This window comes from Mus pahari, chromosome 9 (genome assembly GCF_900095145.1).
Source record: "Mus pahari chromosome 9, PAHARI_EIJ_v1.1, whole genome shotgun sequence".
Classification (NCBI taxonomy): domain Eukaryota; kingdom Metazoa; phylum Chordata; class Mammalia; order Rodentia; family Muridae; genus Mus; species Mus pahari.
The window spans coordinates 5,782,651-5,801,943 of record NC_034598.1 but is presented as its reverse complement, the minus strand read 5'-3'; the positions used below and the strand labels follow the sequence as shown (position 1 = coordinate 5,801,943).

Here is a 19,293-nt window from a genome sequence, read left to right as displayed (position 1 = left end):
TTTAGGTCAAGCCTATTTTTCCAGTGCTCCACCCAAGACTTGGACATAGTAGATGTGACAACCCGAAACAACATGTCACATTTGCTAAGAAGGCCTCCATCCATGGGACAGAGTATATGCAGAGTGAGGGCTGGGCCAGACTGGAAGGCCACACTGTCAACTGTGATATGCATTCTTAGCTTGCTGCCTTCTTTCCTGCAGCACCCCACCCCCACCCCATTTCTCCTTTCCCCCCATGTGCTCTCTCCGGACCTCCCAAAGTCCAGGGAAAATATGAACAATTCTACGCACTGGCTGAAACAGACACATACCAAGGCAGCTTTGCCCAAAGAATAGACACTGCAACTGGCTGAGTGATGAGTGCAACAGAACTAGCTATCTTCCAACCAACCAAAGGCCAGAACACACGGGCAGGCGGTCCTGCAGATCTGCCACTTCCTCAGAGAACCTTTGCAATGGCCAAGATGTTCTGGCTCAGCAAGGACTCAGTGAGTTTTGCAATTCATAAACAGTACTTCAATTAAGTACACCACGCATGATAATATTCTTAAAAATACCCTTCCATTACCAGTTTGGTCTCATCTCCCCTCTGGGCTCCAGCGCTCAGGAGAACAGCATGTCTCCACTCTTTCTGAGGACCCAGGTGGTGGCCCTGAGTTCACAGAACTCTACAACCTGCTGCTCTGAGGTCTCTCTTCAACTCTCTTTCATGTTCTCAAACATGGTCATGGCTGTAACAGCTCCAGTCCTTCTGCCTAAAACCCTGTAGCTGCGACCCTCTGGCCAAGTGGGCTGTGCTCACTCACTGGCATGATCTCTGTGTTCTTTCTGAGTCATTTTGCTGGCTTCCTTCTCAAACACAAGAGGTCAGGTCTCCAACTCTTCCTTTCAAACCCAGACATTGTGCAGTTGCCACAGACTGTCATATGTACACGTCTGTTTTCTTTCCCACACAGACTGTCATATGTACACGTCTGTTTTCTTTCCCACACAGACTGTCATATGTACATGTCTGTTTTCTTTCCCACACAGACTGTCATATGTACATGTCTGTTTGCTTTCTCACACAGACTGTCATGTGTACACGTCTGTTTTCTTTCCCACACAGACTGTCATGTGTACACGTCTGTTTTCTTTCCCACACAGACTGTCATGTGTACATGTGTTTTCTTTCCCACACAGACTGTCATGTGTACACATGTTTTCTTTCCCACACAGACCATCATGTGTACACGTCTGTTTTCTTTCCCACACAGACTGTCATATGTACACATCTGTTTTCTTTCCCACACAGACTGTCATGTGTACATGTGTTTGCTTTCCCACACAGACTGTCATGTGTACACGTCTGTTTTCTTTCCCACACAGACTGTCATGTGTACACGTGTTTTCTTTCCCACACAGACTGTCATGTGTACACGTGTTTTCTTTCCCACACAGACCATCATGTGTACACGTCTGTTTTCTTTCCCACACAGTCATATGTACACGTCTGTTTTCTTTCCCACACAGACTGTCATATGTATACGTCTGTTTCCTTTCCCACACAGACTGTCATATGTACACGTCTGTTTCCTTTCCCACAGACTGTCATATGTGCACGTGTTTTCTTCCCCACACAGACTGTCATATGTACATGTTTGTTTTCTTTCCTACACAGACTGTCATATGTACACATCTGTTTTCTTTCCCACACAGACTGTCATATGTACACGTTTGTTTTCTTTCCCAGACTGTCATATGTGCACGTCTGTTTTCTTTCCCATACAGACTGTCATGTGTACACGGTTTTTTTCTTTTCCACACAGACTGTCATGTGTAGTTCGTTTTCTTTCCCACGCAGTCATATGTACACATTTGTTTTCTTTCCCACAGACTGTCATATGTGCACGTCTGTTTTCTTTCCCACACAGACTGTCATATGTACATGTTTGTTTTCTTTCCCACAGACTGTCATATGTACACATCTGTTTTCTTTACCACACACACTGTCATGTGTACATGTTTGTTTTCTTTTCCACAGACTGTCATATGTACACGTCTCTTTTCTTTCCCACACAGACTGTCATATGTACATGTTTGTTTTCTTTCCCACACAGACTGTCATATGTACACATCTGTTTTCTTTCCCATACAGACTGTCATGTGTACATGTTTTTTTCTTTTCCACACAGACTGTCATATGTAGTTTGTTTTCTTTCCCACACAGACTGTCATATGTACACATCTGTTTTCTTTCCCTTATCCTTTGGGTCCTTGCCTCTCTTCTTGTAGGCATCAGTATTATTCTTTGAGCTGTCCAACAACTCAGTAGACCCTCCTCACTTTTTTTTCCTGCTCTTGAAGAAAGGAATAAAAGTCACTTCCACAGGCAGAACACTGAACAGATGTCACTTCTAGACTCTGTACCTCTTGGCAGGGGACCTGATTTGCTCCAGCCTCAGCGTCTCCTTTTGTTAACAGTACACCTTATCCATCACCTTAGAGGACTGTTGCTTAGGACAAGGTCTCACCAAAGAAGTATTAATAATTTACTGCTTCCCATTTGTGTGGTTCTCAAGGACCTCAGAGCAGACATATCTGTAGTTAACGGTTTATTTTCTAGTCACACATGGACTTCACCATGGCTGTGGGAATCTGGACAACTGCACTGTGTAAATAAATGTTTTAATAATGGGGACGATATTCAGGTTATCCGATACCAAATTTCTTTTTTGAACTGAGCTTTTCATTCAAGGAGAATGTTGCTACATTGTGTCTGTCTGAGGCCCCTTGCTTCCCTGTGTAAGCTCTCTTAAAAACCCATCTGTCTGCTCGCTGGTGTGAGCTGCGCACGGTGCTGAGAGAGGACAGTGGAGTGAATGGTGCTTGCTCTGCAAGCCTGCAGTCACCGTGGCATGCGTCATCAGATTACCCAGTGTTTTCCCTTATCTTACAGGAACAACCAGGAGGTTTGGAGAGCCACTCCACGGATCAGAGTACAAATGTGGGGCAGAGGAATACTGACCAGCGGGTACAGATGGAGATGAAGGACTGACCCCGAGAAGTCAATAATTACTAGTTTTGTTTACTGTTACCCATCTCACCAGTCACCTGGGGCAGCAGTTTTTATTAAAACTGCTATATTAATAAAATCAGAAATGCCTGTCGGGAGAGCTGCAGCACACAAAGGTGATCTGAAGTGGATAATGCAGGATTATACTTTCTGGGCTTTTCTTTTCTTGTTTTCTTTTTTTTTTTTTGGAGACAAGGTCTTGCTATGTAGCCCAGGCTGACCTCAAGCTAACAGTAATCCTCCTGCTCCTGTCTCCCAAGTGCTGGGATTACAAGCCTGAGCTTTTGATAATACAGTATTATAAAGAATTCCTCTGTCCTCCGAAGAGAGAAGTGAAAAAAAGAGGGTGAAGGTGCCAGTGTGGGAGGCAGGGGCCTGACCAAAGCTAAGACCAGACAGCAGCAGTCCGCTGTGCTCAGGCTGTACTGGGAGAGCCCCCCTTCCTATGCCCTCTGGCTTCACACACAGCCTCCTATCCCTTCCTCCTCCTATCAGCCAGGTCAGCCAAGAGAAACCTGGCAGGGGAGGAGACAGCCTTCCGAGCTCTCTGAGGGACCACAGTGAAAGGCAGGGCTATGGCCCTGGGGCCCGCGGGCTGGGAAGGCAGAGGACCCGGCAGGCACTGCTAAGGTTGGCTGTCTCCAGACTGTTTCCCATGGCCCCTGGACAGTCCACACTTGCATCCTTGAGGGAGTCTGCCCCTGTCAGCAGCTTGAACACAAGAATACCTGTCTGTGGTATGTGATGACACGGGTGGGGGGAGGGGCAGAGCAGGCGCTTGGCTCTTTACAGGAGGTGCGAGCAGTTTTGCAGGCTCACCTTAGCTCTCTCCAGGTCACTACCAAGTGACTAGATCTGCTCAAGGAAGTTAAGCAGCTGACACTTGCTGAACAATTTGAGGGTGCTTCAAAGGCATGGACAAACAGATTTGCTTAAGAGAAATGCCCTGCCCTGCCAGATCCCGCCAGCACACAAGCAGGTGTTCAGTCAAGGGCCATGGCTTGGCATGGCCAGGACATTCTGCCTACCGGGTTACTGGAATATGAAATTGAACGTGTGGTCAACTTCCCACAAGTCTGGGGACAGAGGCTACCTCGTGGCTAGGAACACTCACCCCGTGTCGGCCATATGTGAGGATAACCGGGTAGTTATAAGGCTCTATAGGCTATGGGCAGCTTTAAAAAATGTTTAAAAACCCATGAGTTTTCCTTTAAAAAAAATTCAAATTTCTCCCCTTTTATTCACGCACTCCTTTATTTGCTTCTACAGGGTCTACTGTGGGCAGACACTGCTAGGAATCAGAACATGGAAGATGCCCTGTTCCGCTCAAGGAAGGCAGAGCTGCTGGGAGTTCCAGACAGAAGGAGAAAGGAACATTCCGGGCATACTGGAACACACCTTTAACCCTAGCACTTGGGAGACAGAGGCAGGCAGATAGACCTCTGAGGTCGAGGTCAGCTTGGTCTACACAGCCACTGCTAGGTTAACACAGTGAGATGCTGTCACAGACAAATTCCTTGGTGTGTCCAAGATGTCAAGGGAGAGAGGCAGCAGAGACACCCTGAGTCAGCTCTTCCCCCAGCACTGCTCACTTCACACTCACATCTATAACACACAGCTACCTAAGGCTCGGGACATTGCAAAGAGGACGCAGAAAGACTGTAAGGGCCAGGGGACGGGAGTTCAGTGAGGTTGTGTCTCCTAGTAACATCAGAAGCTACGCCTGTCAAGTCTCACCAGCATCACTGCCTAAACACGACCTAACGAAGGAGGCCACCAACGGTTATGCCAACCGAATGAGGCCTGAACCCTACCCAAAAACTATAGGCAACTGAGTGAAGCTGCAGCAGAGGTGGCCCTCCCCAGGGAAAAGCACACCTATTAGTCATCTAGTGTGGAAAGGTCAGCTCTGAAAGTGTGACACAGTAACCCTGTATGGACTCAACAGGTTGTACCTAGAAAAAAAAAAAATATATATATATATATATATATACACACACACAGACACATCTATGCGTGCAATATCAACTGATGAAAAAAGAGGCTATGAATTTGAAAGAGTGTGGGGGGAGGGGTAACTGGGAAGGTTTGGAAAGGCAAAGGAGAAACATTGTAACTAGAATACAAGCTCAAAACCAACCCCAACAAAAAGAGGAAAAGCATGCTTGCTTACAACCCCACAAGCCGCCAATGCCATCGCTCCCAGCCTCTGACGCCCTGCACATGGCACAGTGCTCCTAGACGCCCGTCTGGCCCAAGGCTAGCTCCTATCAGATTTATACTCAGCTAGCACCTCTTTGTGACTTCCACTGTCACCGTCTCCTAACCACACTCCTCTTTTGCTCTACTCAATGCTACTAGGGTGAGTGTAGTTCATCGGTTTGTATTGCCTATCTTCTTCAAGAAAAATGTTCCTGAGGGCAGGAATTCTCACGTTACTTCACTGCTATAATCCTTGGGTCTGGAAAAGCACTCAATGCATAACAGGCATTCAATAAATCTTTGTGGACTGAATGAAGGAATACCCAATAAAGTGCTGTGCAGGATGTGGCCTTCTGGAGTTATCTGGAGGGCAAGGGGAGCCCTTGGCATCTTTAACCAGGACCAGAGTGAGATAATTCATCTGTTTTCCAGGATAACATTTCTGCTGGCGACAATGACAAAATGGTGGAGGATGAGGGGAGGAAGGGGGAGACCGGGGGCAGGAAGTCCCATTAGGACGTCACCACCCAGTGGTGACAGCCTGATACAGGCAGGGGCAGGGAAGGCAGAGGGGGAAAGAATTTGAGAAAGCTTCTAGAGGTGAAATGTCATGCTAAAATGCAAAGCTACGATTTTATGCATCAGGCTCAGGAAACAGCTTTGGCGCCAGCATTACTGTTGTTCACATACAACAATCCCTTAGCCTAAACACAGTTCTAATCTTGATGCAAAGAATACTTAAAGCCCTGCATACAGAAAGCAGGCTGGACTCCAGCAAGGATGGCACAACTGATCGGGCTGTGTGGAACCGTGAAAGGCAGCCTGTTTTCTGGTTGAGCTAGGTTTAAACCCTGGAGACCCAGCAGGAGTTCCCGAAAGGGACAGAAGGCCCATTTGCCATGCCCCTGACAGGAGGCCCCAGCTCCATAATTCTGTGGCCATTGGTCACATAGGGCAAACTATTGGTATTCTGTCTGGACTACCCCCCCACGGTTACCTGGCAACAGTAAGTTATGCTCCTCCCCATGGTTACCTGGCAACGGCCAGGTAGGCCTGGCCCACTATAAAAGGGTATGTTTGCCCCCTACCCCCTCTCTCCTACTCCTGTTTCCCAGTTGCTTCTTTCTTGCCCTCTTGCTCTCCTCTCCGCAACCCCTCCCCCCCAATGTGGCCATGGCTGGCCTCTACTTCCCTTCTCTGTTCCTTCTCTCTGCCTTTCTACAATAAACACCTTAAGACCACGCACTGTCTCTTCTCATCAGGACTGCAGTGGGGAACAATGCAGCAGTTCTTCCTCTAAAGAGCGGAACCTAATCTCACGCAGAAGGCCTCTCTGCGTTCTCAGCCACCATTTTCACCAACCCAAGGTGACCACCGAGCAAGCCAAAGATTTTCCTCCCCTCGGAACCAGCCTGAGCTCTCTTCCCGCCCTTTTCCAGAGCCAGCCCCTAGGGCCCCCTACTCTGTTCTTAGCTCTTCTGAGGCATTCTGTGGTGCCCAAGAGCTAGAACCTGTTGTCCTCAGCCTCTGTGCAGGCTTGGGGACCCCAAGCCAACTCCGGCAGGTCCGCAGAGACCTCAGACTGAGCTTCCCTGCCCCCGGAGCAGGATCCTGCAGGGTCTCACAGCCCGACAGTGGCATGGGGTGCACGAAGTCAGACTTCCCGTGCCCGGCCTCACCCAGCAGCCTGAGCCCTGGGCCGGATGCGGGACCCCATTTTTAGCCCACAGGGCTGCAGCAGACGAGCTGTGCACTGAAAGGGTGTCCGTCTCTGTCACCCATCTTGGAAGTGGATGGGTACCTGAGTGGCTCCCTTTAACCTCAGGACAACATTTCAGTATTCCTCTACGGCTTTAAGGCCTTGCTCAGTTTCAGTGTGGCCTCCTTTCCTTCCTCCGTCTCTGGTCAGTACAGTGAGCGCAGCCTGAGGACACAGCAGTGCCTACTCAGTGCTGGGTTGCCCTTCATCTGGCCACGCCTCTGGCATCACTTTCAGTTTTTCTCCAAGGGTCACTTCTGCACTGACTTATGTGCTGGGTGGAAATGTCTGGGAAGCTTTGCCAAGCTCATTTGTAAGTCAGCACCCATCTCCTTTCACTGTCACTTACGAGCCAGAGCACTTTTCCTATGTGATGTGGGGACAAAGGGCCATTCTCAGGTATGAAAGAACTCAGGCAAGTTTACCACCACCTTCCCTTCTTGCGAAGAGAATTACTTGAAAATACATTCTAGGCAACTGAGAAATTACTGTGTCAAAGTGCACAATGGAGGCATATGAGAAACAGGGACCTGGACTTCCTCCTGGACTGCAACCAGCAGGGAATGGGAGATCCAGTGCAGGAAGGTTGAAGCAAGGTGAGCCCCCAGTACGGGGTGGCAGACTGGGCCACACCAACAACCATGGTGACATGTGGACAATGCTTAGTGAGAAGGCTTGTGCCCTGGAACCGCTCTGCTCTGCTAGGTTAGCGATCCTGTAATTATAATCTCTCTGCAGAAGCGTCTCCCTTAGAGTTTCTGTCACATTCAGAAGCCCAACTGAATAGCTGAGTTACAAAATAAAACCAAGCAGTGTCCGTGGCTATGAGAACAGGTCTGGAATGGCCTCTGCTGCAGGCAGCTCCCTGGGCTATGAAGTCAACCTGCCAGGCTCCAATGTCTCTTCACCACGGCAGCACATGGGCCCCTCACAACTGTCTCAGTCCCCTTTCTAAGGCCATCAAGCATGTCACCTCATCCATCGTCTCAGACCCTCCCTACAGTCGTTGCAGCTTTTCCGGGTGACTGGCGGGACTCATCTTGCTCATGGTGAGCGAGCCTCTTGCTCTCCGCGGTCTCCCTTGCCCATGGCCCCAGCAGGCAGGTGCAGTCATGGAAGGCATACTAAACACACATTATGCTGGTCCCAGTACTCACTTAACTCCTCTGCTCTCCTCATGGGTCTCTCAATGGAGGGCCTATCTTGTGTCCCCGTTCCTGCCATATAATGAGAACTCAGGTCTGGGAGCACACACATATGCACAGCTAAGTAATCGCTCCTACATATGCACAACAGAAACCCTCTCCCGACAGTGGCGCTCTGTGAGGGCAGGGCTATTTATTGGCTCGCCGTTTTCCCTCGAGCACCAACAGTACCTGCTCGGGGACAGGAACTCATCAGTGCCACCTGAGAGCTGAATGGCTCGTTTGTGCTACTTCCCAAGGGAACAAATGCTAGGCCAGGCCACACAAAATGACGCTGAGTGAAGGCACCCACTCGGACTTGTAAACCTAGGTTATTTTCTCTGTGCTAAAACCCAACCTGACAAAACCCTGGTTTCCAAATACTTCCTCTTCTGAACCCCCACCTCCACCTCTTTGTCTTGGCCTCCGTGTGTGTGTGTGTGTGTGTGTGTGTGTGTGTGTGTGTGTGTGTGTGTGTGCGCGCGTGTGCGCGTCCCAGGAACAAAAAGCAGCTTTGTGTTACTGTAAGAGAAAGCTTCATGGAAATGCAAAACAACGTTAACCTTTTCCTGTGATTGCTTTTAACACACCGGGTGTCTATAAACCTGGGGAGATCAGGAAGAAATTAGTTCAAAATATAGACAATAATAATTTTTTAAAAGTGCCTTCTCATTTTTAAAACCTGGAGATGGTATATTTTCATCCTTGAGAAGCAATTCAAAAGCACCCCTGCTGGGCCCCACCCCCTCCTGGGCAGCCCTTTCTTCTCTGCCAGTTGACTATTCCCAGAGTGTCTGCCCACTTGTACACGTCGGAAGCAGCAGCAGCAGCAGCAATAAAGAAGACTTACAAACCCACACCTCCCAACGCCGGCTGGGGCTTTGTTAATTCTGCCTCAGTGCCAACCTTCCTCCCTTAGAGGTCTTGAGGCTGTACTAGCCTAGACAGAGGCTCTTTATGAACACTTCTGTTCTCTGACGATGACCAGAAACAATCAGACAAAATGAACAAAGGGATTACAAATTAATCGGTTCTCGCTGGCTCCTCTGACTGCAGAGATATGATTACAAGCCCAGGATTTGCAAGAGACCTACATTCCTCATTAATCTCCACCATCGGTGCCATCACTGTGGGCCTTTTCCTTTCTTTCTTTTTAAGAGGTAGGGAATGAAGGGAGTGAGCCAGCTATGCTCTTTCTTTGCTCAGCAGTAACTGAAAAATATGTCCTTAACATTTCACAAGGCAGACCGTCCCTGCCCTGAAACCAGTAAAGTGTGGAGGCGAAATGGCGCGTGTCCTTTATGTCTCCGTCTGGCTAAGTTAATGAATTTAAACATGGGTAACCTTAACCCACAGCTTCTTCACAGGAGCATCTGACAGCCCAGAACAACTGCAGGCTCCCAGAGGCCCCCACTCCCTCATAATACACTCCCTTTTGTGTATCTTGGCCATTCAGCCACAGGCAGAGAACGGGTTGGTCAGCCTAAACTGCCTTCCCTGTCCTTCTGCTTGGGGCCATCTGGGACTGGAGCCTCAGAGAGAACAGAACTGGCATCTTCCTGCCAGATTTGCTCTGTGGGTCAGTGCTACAACGAGATCAAAAAGCAACAGGAACTTTTTTTCCTTCTCTTTCCCAGACGTGTCTACAAGCTCCATTTGGGCACAGGCTCTGCCAGGGACATTTCTGCTGTGGGAGCCATGACACATGCACCTACTGAGACAGGACAAATTCCATGACCTGTGGGAACTGGAACATTTATACCAGCTGCTTAGCACATTGAATGTGGTGTACAGGTCACGGCAATTCTTAGTTCTGCATTCCCCTGGCTAAATACCTTGGCAGAAGGCTGAGCACAGGGCTTAGAAAGGCAGCTGGGCAAGACTCCCGTAAAATGAAGTTAAAATAGAACCCAACAGACACCGGTTTCTCAGGTCTGTGCCCTTACCTGGGTATGGCACTCTTCCTTTGGTGACCAGCTCTGTGAGTAAGATTCCGAAAGACCACACGTCAGACTTGATTGTGAACCTTCCATACAGGGCCGCTTCGGGGGCCGTCCACTTAATGGGAAACTTTGCACCTGCAGAATGGAGACCTGGTTACTCATGAGCTGGAGAGCCTACACTGTGGGGGGGAGACAAAGTCATCTGCAGGGCGACAGGTTGGGGGATGAAGACAGGAAGAAGATGGAATAGCGGGTGTGGTGATGAATTATGCCCTGGGCCTGGCTCAGTGACTTTAAGTAAATCACTCTAAATCTTCCTTCAAAGAGTTAGACTTCAAAACTCAGTAAAGATATGTCAGTAAAGAGAAGAGCTAGCTAGCTTTCAGAACGTGATTCCATGATCGCACTGAATGGTATGTGCTTGGTCTGGAGTATGATTTCTGATTTGTTCCTGCGTGTGCTCTCCCTGCCCCTGTGTTTTCTGATTTGAATAAGAATGGCCCCCAGAGGGTCCTACTTATAAAGATTAGGAGGTGTGGCCTTGTTGGGGTAGGTGTGGCCCTTATGGATGGAGTGTGTCAGTGGGCTTTGAGGTTTCAGAAGCCCAAGGCAGGCTACTGGTGCTCTTCCTGATGCCTGTGGATCTGCATATAGAACTCTCAGCTACCTCTCTACCTCTCTAGCACCATATCTGACTACACACCATCATGCTTCCCATCATGATGATAATGAACTAAATCTCTGAACTAGTAAATCATCCGCATTAAATGCTTTCCTGTATAAGAGTTGCCTTGGTGTCTCTCATAGCAACAGAACAGTGCCTAAGATAATATGTATGTATATATGAATACTCTAATATCTCTCTCAAATAATACTATATTTTAATAAACACACACAGGATTAGATCATCATACTATTCCCCTGTGTCCTCTGGTATATAAAGTCATAGATTGATCTTATTAGGTGCCACAAATCCATAGAAGCTCCAGCTTCCCCCAGGATGGAGCAAATGGATAGAGCCCACACATGACACTGAAATGGGCCATACTTTCTATTTCTTACACACACCATGGGGACATGATCCTGCCAGTGGCTGACTTCTCACTTCCTCCTACCCATTCTCTCCGTCTTTATTCCTGGGACGTTTTTATTCTGCACTGTGTGACCACTTTCATCCCACCTTTCTCCTACCAGTCAGAGAGGATTCAAGTGAATAACACTGTTAGACAGGGCCTTGATGTCAGCTTATGAGTCTGATGGCTGAGCATTTAAATAGAGGAGCCTGTGGGAACCATTCTTCTTTAAATGCACGCGCGTGCGCACGTGCGCACGTACACACACACACACACACACACACACACACACACACACCTCATTTCAAAGGCAGAGACACTCTGAAGAGTCTCTGGTCCTTAGAAGAATCTGCTTTCTACATCTAAAGGAAAGGCATACCCTACCCTGCTTGTCACATGGTTAGAAAGACGTGGACAGATTAAGATGGACCTAGCAGCCTACATTTTCACGTTAGGCTCAGCAACTATAAAGCAGTTCTGGGCACTGCTTCAACAGCCCAAAGGAAAAAAATACAAGGATTTTGTATGAGTTATGCAAACAACAGCATGCTAAAACCATACTAATGACGCTTAGGAGCTGCTACAAAGTATACAAAGGCTGATAAAAATCAGAATGGTCACAGCATCATCTACGAAAAGTCACTACGTGCAAAAGTGGCAAATGATTAAAATCTTTAAATTATGGTGGTTTTAATAGCCAGACATGATAAATTACAGCAATTACATTTTTGCTTTAAATACAGCACACCATAGCAATGTTAACAAATATACCCTGGCGTTTTCCAGCAATGCAGTTTTTTTTTTTTCCATCTCCTTTATGCCAGTGTGAAATCAAAATTGCAGAAAATCCTCTGATTTCTCTCTGTGGCATCTCACCCTAACACTGGAGCAGGCAAGTACCTCTTCTACTCTTATGCATACCACTTAAAGTGAGTTTGTTTCTCTCTTTCCTTAAGTGCTGGCAACTGCCTGCATGATCTGGGATTCTCTGAGCAGTCATTTTGTTTTAACATTTCGTTAAAAGCACTCTTCACACAGCTCTCTGTCCTTGGCATTCTGTCCATCCAGCTTCAACTCCAAGCCACTGGGGTAGGGAGGGCAGGCTTTCCTCAGTGTAGAGGGGACCGTCTAGGACTGAACCTCAGCAGCAATTCTCTTGTTCATAAATAAATGAACGGATGAACAGATATTAAACACATCCTCATTTAGAGCAACTCCATGGCATTATAATCTGACAATATCTAAAGTAAAATGGGACTATTTCTCTCTGGCATGCAGAAAAATCCTGTACCATAAATGGCAGGAAAAGAATGCTGGGGTCCTCCTCAGACTCGTGCAACACTGGCCAGTAGACGGGGTTCTGGCAATAAACTACGTACAATTAGGCAATTATCTTGGTCTCCCTTCTTTGAGACAGTCTCATGTAGCTGAAGATGCTGTGCCCACCAACTCCTGGTCCTCCCTGTCTCTGTGGCTCGAGTCCTGGGATTACAGATGTGGTAATGTGTGGCTTTCACTCTGATTTTCTGAGTAAAGATTTTTAAGATTTCAGGTTTTAAAAAGTAAATGTATCAGCCAGCTATACTAATCTGCTTTATCATTTTCTTATTTTTTAAGGTATAATAAAGACGTTAAACCAGGCAGTGGAGGCACATGTCTTTAATCTCAGCACCTGGGAGGCAGAGGCAGGTGGATCTCTGTGAGTTCTAGACCAGCATGGTCTACAGAGCAAGTTCTAGGACAGCCAGGCTGTTACACAGAGAAATCACAAAACAAACGCAAAACAATGACAAAAAAGATATGCAAAATTTATATCAAGAACACAGTCTGTGTAATCTGTGGTTTTCTGACAGGAAGGCACTAGTACGTATGCATTTTGATGGATTAGAGGGGACTTTACATATAGTCAGTTTGCATTATTGCTTTGTAAGACAAAATATTTTTCACACCAAGCAATAAGTATTTAAAAGGATAAAAATTAAAGAATGGCTTTGTCCATATTTTTTTTTTCTTTTTTTCCGAGACAGGGTTTCTCTGTGTAGCCCTGGCTGGCCTCGAACTCAGAAATCCGCCTGCCTCTGCCTCCAGAGTGCTGGGATTAAAGGCGTGCGCCACCATGCCCAGCCTGTCCATATTTTTAGTAGCTACCTTCAACACAAGCTTAAAAAACATTTATTTTATTTGTGTGTAAGTCTATGCACTTGTGTGCTGGTGCCCTCCGAGGCCGAAGGAGAATGTGGAGTCTGAGTGACAGGAGGTTGTAAAACCACTTGACTTGGGTACTGGAACTGAACTCAGGGCTTCTGGAGCCGGAATCGTGAGCCATCTCTCCAGCCTCAACACAACTTTCGTTTGTTCTTCTGTTAATTGAGACAAGGTTTCTCTGTGTCTCTAGTACTGTCTGGAAATCACAATATACACGAGGCTGGTCTTGAACTCAAGAGATCCACCAGCCTCTGCCTTGGCAGGATTAAAGGTGTAGTTCTTGTTTGTTTGTATTGGTTTTCAGATTTTTTTTTAAAAGAAAATGTTTTATTTTCCAAGACAAAAGGTTAAAATTGAAGCAATGACAGCTATCACTGAAGAGAAGTACGCAGTGCTTAGTTCCCGACTTCTATTTGCTCCTCTTAGCTTCCTCCCTCCGGAGGGTACAAAGTTACAGGCCTGACAGCGTGGTTCTGAGAGTGGGGTGTTAGGCAGTTGGCTTCTCCTGGTCTCTCTGCATATGCCTATGCAGGGTGCAGGGGTAAAACCTGAGGCTGAGAAGGGCGTGTCTAAGGTCACCCAGCAGTGGGGCACACAAGGGGTCCTGTTAGGGGTTGGAGTAAGTGCTTCATTTGGGCCAAATTAGAGAGCTTAGAGACTCAGAAGGAGGCAACTCCCGGAGAAGAAACTCCCTGCTGTGGCCACCCCCCCCCCGTGGGCCCCCCCTTGGCCTGAGTGCTACTTGCTTAAAGACTTTGCCTGATCAATAACACCTGGACAGGCTTCCCAGCTCCATGCTGCCACAGCAGCCTGTTTTTCGAGTGGTTATAGCTTGAAATGTGACAGACGCATAGGTTATCATTAGTGTATCTCCTGGCAGCACTGTCTCTGAGGGTTGGAACATGTCTTTGGGACAACTGTGTCTCCAGCTCAGAGCCTGCATGTCTGGTTCACAGAAGACTCCTGAGAGAACCAACTGGATGAGAGCGGAGCTGGGCAGTGCATTAGCTGTCCAGCTCTCCTTCCTGCCGACTAGCCATGGTTTCTTATGGGCAATTTATCTGCTTGTCTCCCTTGTTCTTGGTGACAGTACTAGTGTCATGTCTGGATGGCTGTTTAAGGGTCTAACAACTGCTAACTACGAGAAAGCATCTGCCACACACTAATGAAACCTAAAAACACTTGCAAGTTCTGCATTTTAATACCAAATGCAGAGTACTCAGAACCCCTTGGTGTCTGAGTGAATCTGGGATATGTAGAGGAGAGTTACAGGGAGGGGGCAGTTCCTGGGCTTCTACTGGGATGGGCAGTGGTTTTGGTGGCAGAAAGAGCAGGCAACAGGGGGCCTTGCGGTAGTCACAGCAAGACGAAGTGGGAAGCAGTCATTTCTGGCTTGCTGGGCACTGGTCCTTTCCATCTGAAGCAGGTTTGTAATCATCTGTGTGCTTAGGCAGGGAAGAGGCATGGTGGGTCTCACTCAATGACCTAAGCTTGTCCCTGAGAGCAGTAACAACAACAAGACCCCACCTGACTGCTGCTGAGCTGGCCTGCTCTCTCCTTCCCACCATGAGCGAGTCTGGAGTTTCCCCCACAGGCCTAGCATCTGCTCTACGCATAGCCTCCTTTCTGTCTCTCTTGTCTCCAATGTCCAATCTTCTTCCACTCACTCTAACCACAGCCATTGGAGCCTCAGGGTTCGACTCTTCTCTCTCCACTATGTCCTCTAATTTCTCCTGCTGCGTGTGTGGGGGATGGGCACATTCAGATGTTTCCCATTTGAATTCCTGGCTCTTTATTTCCAAATATTTATGGGTTTCTAGGGTCTCCTGGCTTTACCTAAAATACAGCAACTGTAAGCCTAAGTTATTGTTCAGTATATCAGCTTACTATGTGCAAGATTATAAGAGAGTCTTGTAGTGGGCAGAAAAATGTCACCAAATGACTGAGTTAGAAATTAATTTTTTTTGGAAGGAGGTAGGAGGGTATGGGAAAGGGTTTTTTTTTTTGGAGGGGAAACCAGGAAAGGGGATAACATTTGAAATGTAAATAAAGAAAGTATCATAAAAAATGGGAAAAAAAAGAAATTCTTACTTTTCACATCTACGAAAGGAAGAAAATCCCCTTCATTTGTTTTTTTTTTTGCCATCCCTTTTCTGGGGTTTGGTCACTATGTTGCCAGGCTTCAGGGCAGAAAGCTTAAGCTGGGACTTTTCTCCCCCTTGCTCTTTCCAGACCACTGTCATCTTGCTGTTAACCTGGCATCTTGGTTCTGCTCTTTGATCTGTCTCAAAATTACCCAGGTTCTAGTCACCAGTCCTGCCTAGTCCTCCTGCCTTGGCCACTAGCCTTCAGCAGAGTGCCCCCACCGAGTCCTCCTGCCTTGAGTGCCCCTCCAACTAATCCTTGTAAACGGCAGCTTCTGTTCCAGTTTCTGTAGCCACGTGGGAGGGTCCCAACTGAATTAAATCAGAATCCACCACCTGGTTTCCAGGGCACACATATCCAGTCAGCCTCAGTTTTTCCTATTGCAAACATACAGTTAATCCAGGTTAGTTGGCGCGTCACTCCTGTAGCAGGTACCACACCTGGCGTGATCACAGTCCTTTTGTTGTATCACCTTGTTTGAAATGCCATCTTTCCCTCCACTTGCCTAGCTGCAGCCTTCCTTCTCAAGACTTCTTCCTAAAGTCTTCTGGGAGGAACCTGATCAGATGTGGCAATTTAATGCTGGACACTACAAGCGCCTACTATTATGGAACAGGTCATCGGTACTAGCTGTGTGTGCCACACGTGTCACACATGCAGATGTTTCTGTTCTTCAGCTGAGAGAACAACACGTGGAGGAATAAGCGCGAGGCGTGGAAACGGGATCTGTGAAAGGAGCCTGGCCGCAGGGTCAGAGCACTTAGACCCAGTGCTCCATGCTGCTCCTAGCACAGCGCAGACTAACATTGTCCCAGTACTTTGACTAAAGTTGTTAAACCACAACTGCTCAAGAGATGTGTTAGCAGCAGCAGCAGCAACAACAACAACAGCCCACTTGAGCAGTGACTTACTCAACCCCAGTGGCCAAATAAGTTGTCTTCTTTGACCAAGACTTCAAAAACAAACAAACAAACAAACAAAAAAACAACCTAACCATAAAGAAAATACTGGCGATATAATGGTGTAACAGATGATGGCTTTGCTCAGCCTACGTAGCCTAGTGCTCTCAGCTTTAAGTGAACACGAGATGTCCCGTTAGATTCACATCAGGATGGGCCACTCCAAGCCCAAGTCACAGTCCAGTTAAAGGAATGGCTACATGCCCAGTGGTCGGCCAGGAAACCTGTCCTCTACGTCTGCCTCGGACAGAAAGGGGTCCTGACGTGGTAGTTTCCTGTAGTTGACTCTACTTCATACATTAAGATGATGACAATGTTTCAAATAGACGAACACTGCAGATACCTTTTGTCTCAAGGCTGCTTTCTGAATGAAGTAAAAGGAAGAGCTAGGAAAAAGAACCACCTCTCTGTAGTGACAGTGGCAGCAAACCGGACGGTGGGCTGAGCTAGAATGTTCTATCTAGGTGTTCTTCCAAAGGGTAATGGTCATGTAGAAAGCAGGCTCAGCAGATACGAGTGAAGCCAGGAAAGGCTGAGTTTAATGAAGTTAAAATAAATGAAGAAAAGGAGTTTTGGAGTGAGGCAAACCTGGGCTCGCAGGCTGGGTTTGCCAGATCCTTAAAAGCCCAAGTGGTAGTTTCCTGTCTGTAACTTGGGCTGGCAGGAGGTACAAAGGTCTCAGCAGAGGGTCTGCTGCCCAGTAACAAGCCGAGAGCTGAGAAAATGCTTTGATGGAGTTGCACTGACAAAGGCCCTCAGCACCACTGACCTTTGAAACTTCAAAAGCAGAAAAAAGGATGCAGAGAGTCCCCCACACTCACCTATCAACCACCGAGAATTCTAGTGTCTGTCCACCTAGTCCCTGAGCACAGCGGGCGCACTCTAGGGTCATCAGGAGGAGGGCGCCTCCTGTGGGGATTTTCTAAAGCTGGAGGAATGCAGCTCCTGGGCTGCATTCCAGATCTACAAAGTGGCTTGTCTCCAAGAAGAAGATGGCTCAGGCCATGGAGGAGATGAGGGAGATGGGGACAGAAAAGGGACCAATGTGACTCATGGCTTCCCCAGACACAGAAAGGATCACAGTGGGGGTCAATACAAGCCTGTTGGGGCCATCACATACCACAAGCTCAGTCCATCCTGGGACTGTCGATGACAGTTCACTGCACGGTCTCAGAGATTATCTCCTCCAGCTAAAGAACCAGGAGAGCGGAGGAAGCGAACCAGTGCACACAAAGGATGCCACATCGACCCCACAGAGCACTGCCTGCGTCCTAATCGAATTTCCAGGAATGAAGAGCACTGGCTTCAACAACAGATTCTGAGTTTCTAAACCAAAGAAGCCAAAAAGCCTCTTTAACTCCAAAGCCACAAACTCTGCAAATTACCCTATACAATACTGAGTAGTGTGTACTCTGACTGTACAGTCACCCTAGGGAAGAAGAGCAATCATGACTATGGCAGTAGCAGGAAGCTGAGTGGATGGTGGAGACAGCAAGAAGCCTAGGCCAGGATAGCCTGTCTTAGGAGCTGAAGCAAAGCTGACCCGCCGACCTGGAGCTTGGTGGTGACTCAGGTGCAATAATAATTTCAAACCCAGTGGAGCTTGGCAGAGGAAAACTCCTAACTCTTATAATAGGCCAAGGATGACGTTCAAGTTTCCCAAATGCTTCTGAAATCATAAACTGAGTGTTTCCAGTTACCCCTGGTAACATATTCTGCTGAAATTTCCACTCTAAGTTCATAGAGTTTAGCGTCATGTTTTGAGAATAAATATAAAGGAAAATCCAGTTGCACAAAAGGATGATTGATATTCCATTTGAAATTTTAGCTTACGGGGCTGGGGTGGGGGCATGGAGACCGACAGAGAAGGTGACAAGGATTAAGACAGTGCTGTCTCATCAGGGACTCTGAGAGAGGAGAGATGAATAAAACCCGAGTGCCAGGAGACAGGAGTTGGGCCTGAACATAATGTAAAACTTTGGGCTGATTAACTAGGCGCAGATCCAAGGTCTGTTTGGGATAAATCCATGGAAGAAATGTTCAAGCTGAAAGCGTGAGCAAGCTCCCCGGGGGCTGAACAGTGAGCATGGATAGAGAGGGTTCTTGGCAGGCCCATCACTCGGTTAAGAATGTAGCAGAACACAGAGTGAGCCACGCCCCAGAGGGAACTGGGCCACACCAGGCCACACTGTGCTAGGCAGTGTGGACAGTGGGGATACTGAGTGGGACAGGCTCATCATACTGGGGCTTAGCTCTGAGTCTAGAAAAATGTCCCAAGAAGAGGGGACATACAGAAGACAAGCATGACCACAGGTTGCTTTTAAACTGTCCCCTGCTTTCCAATCTGGCAAAGTGCCTATGTTTCTTGGACCCTGTAGAGAGCAGTGTGTTGGGCCCAGGTACCTTCCTTTGGTTAGGGGAAAGGCTCATAGCTGCAGGCAGTGTGCATGTGCTCTGCCTGTCCCTGGCTATCCAGCTGATGCAAATGCAGGCTCCTTCTGCCAGCCAGCAGAGTACAACAAGGAAGCCAGAAGACATTTCTGATGTTTGATGGCAGTCTGCAGTTCCTATTTACACACTTTAAAATCACAGAGGGTGACCATCTGCTTCCTCAGTGACGATTACCAAGAAACGCGGGCTGTACAAAGTGAGGGCTTGCTCCTGACCATTCATAAACAACTGCCAGGCAGCTCTGCCCACAACAGCACAGAGGAGAGGGCAATGCCCAGTGAGCACAAAGCAGGACTACCGGAGGGCTGGGCACACAG

The 19,293-nt window shown here is 47.7% G+C and overlaps 1 protein-coding gene across 3 annotated transcripts in view; it reads right to left on the bottom strand.

The window, feature by feature from the left end:
* Positions 1-19,293, bottom strand: part of Fyn (FYN proto-oncogene, Src family tyrosine kinase) — a 195,916-nt gene that overhangs the window by 4,990 nt on the left and 171,633 nt on the right. For all 3 annotated transcript variants that reach the window (XM_021204789.2, XM_029542456.1, XM_029542455.1), the window contains one exon: positions 10,147-10,278. In XM_021204789.2, coding sequence (XP_021060448.1) covers positions 10,147-10,278 — 132 coding nt within the window. The remainder of the gene's footprint in view (positions 1-10,146; positions 10,279-19,293) is intronic.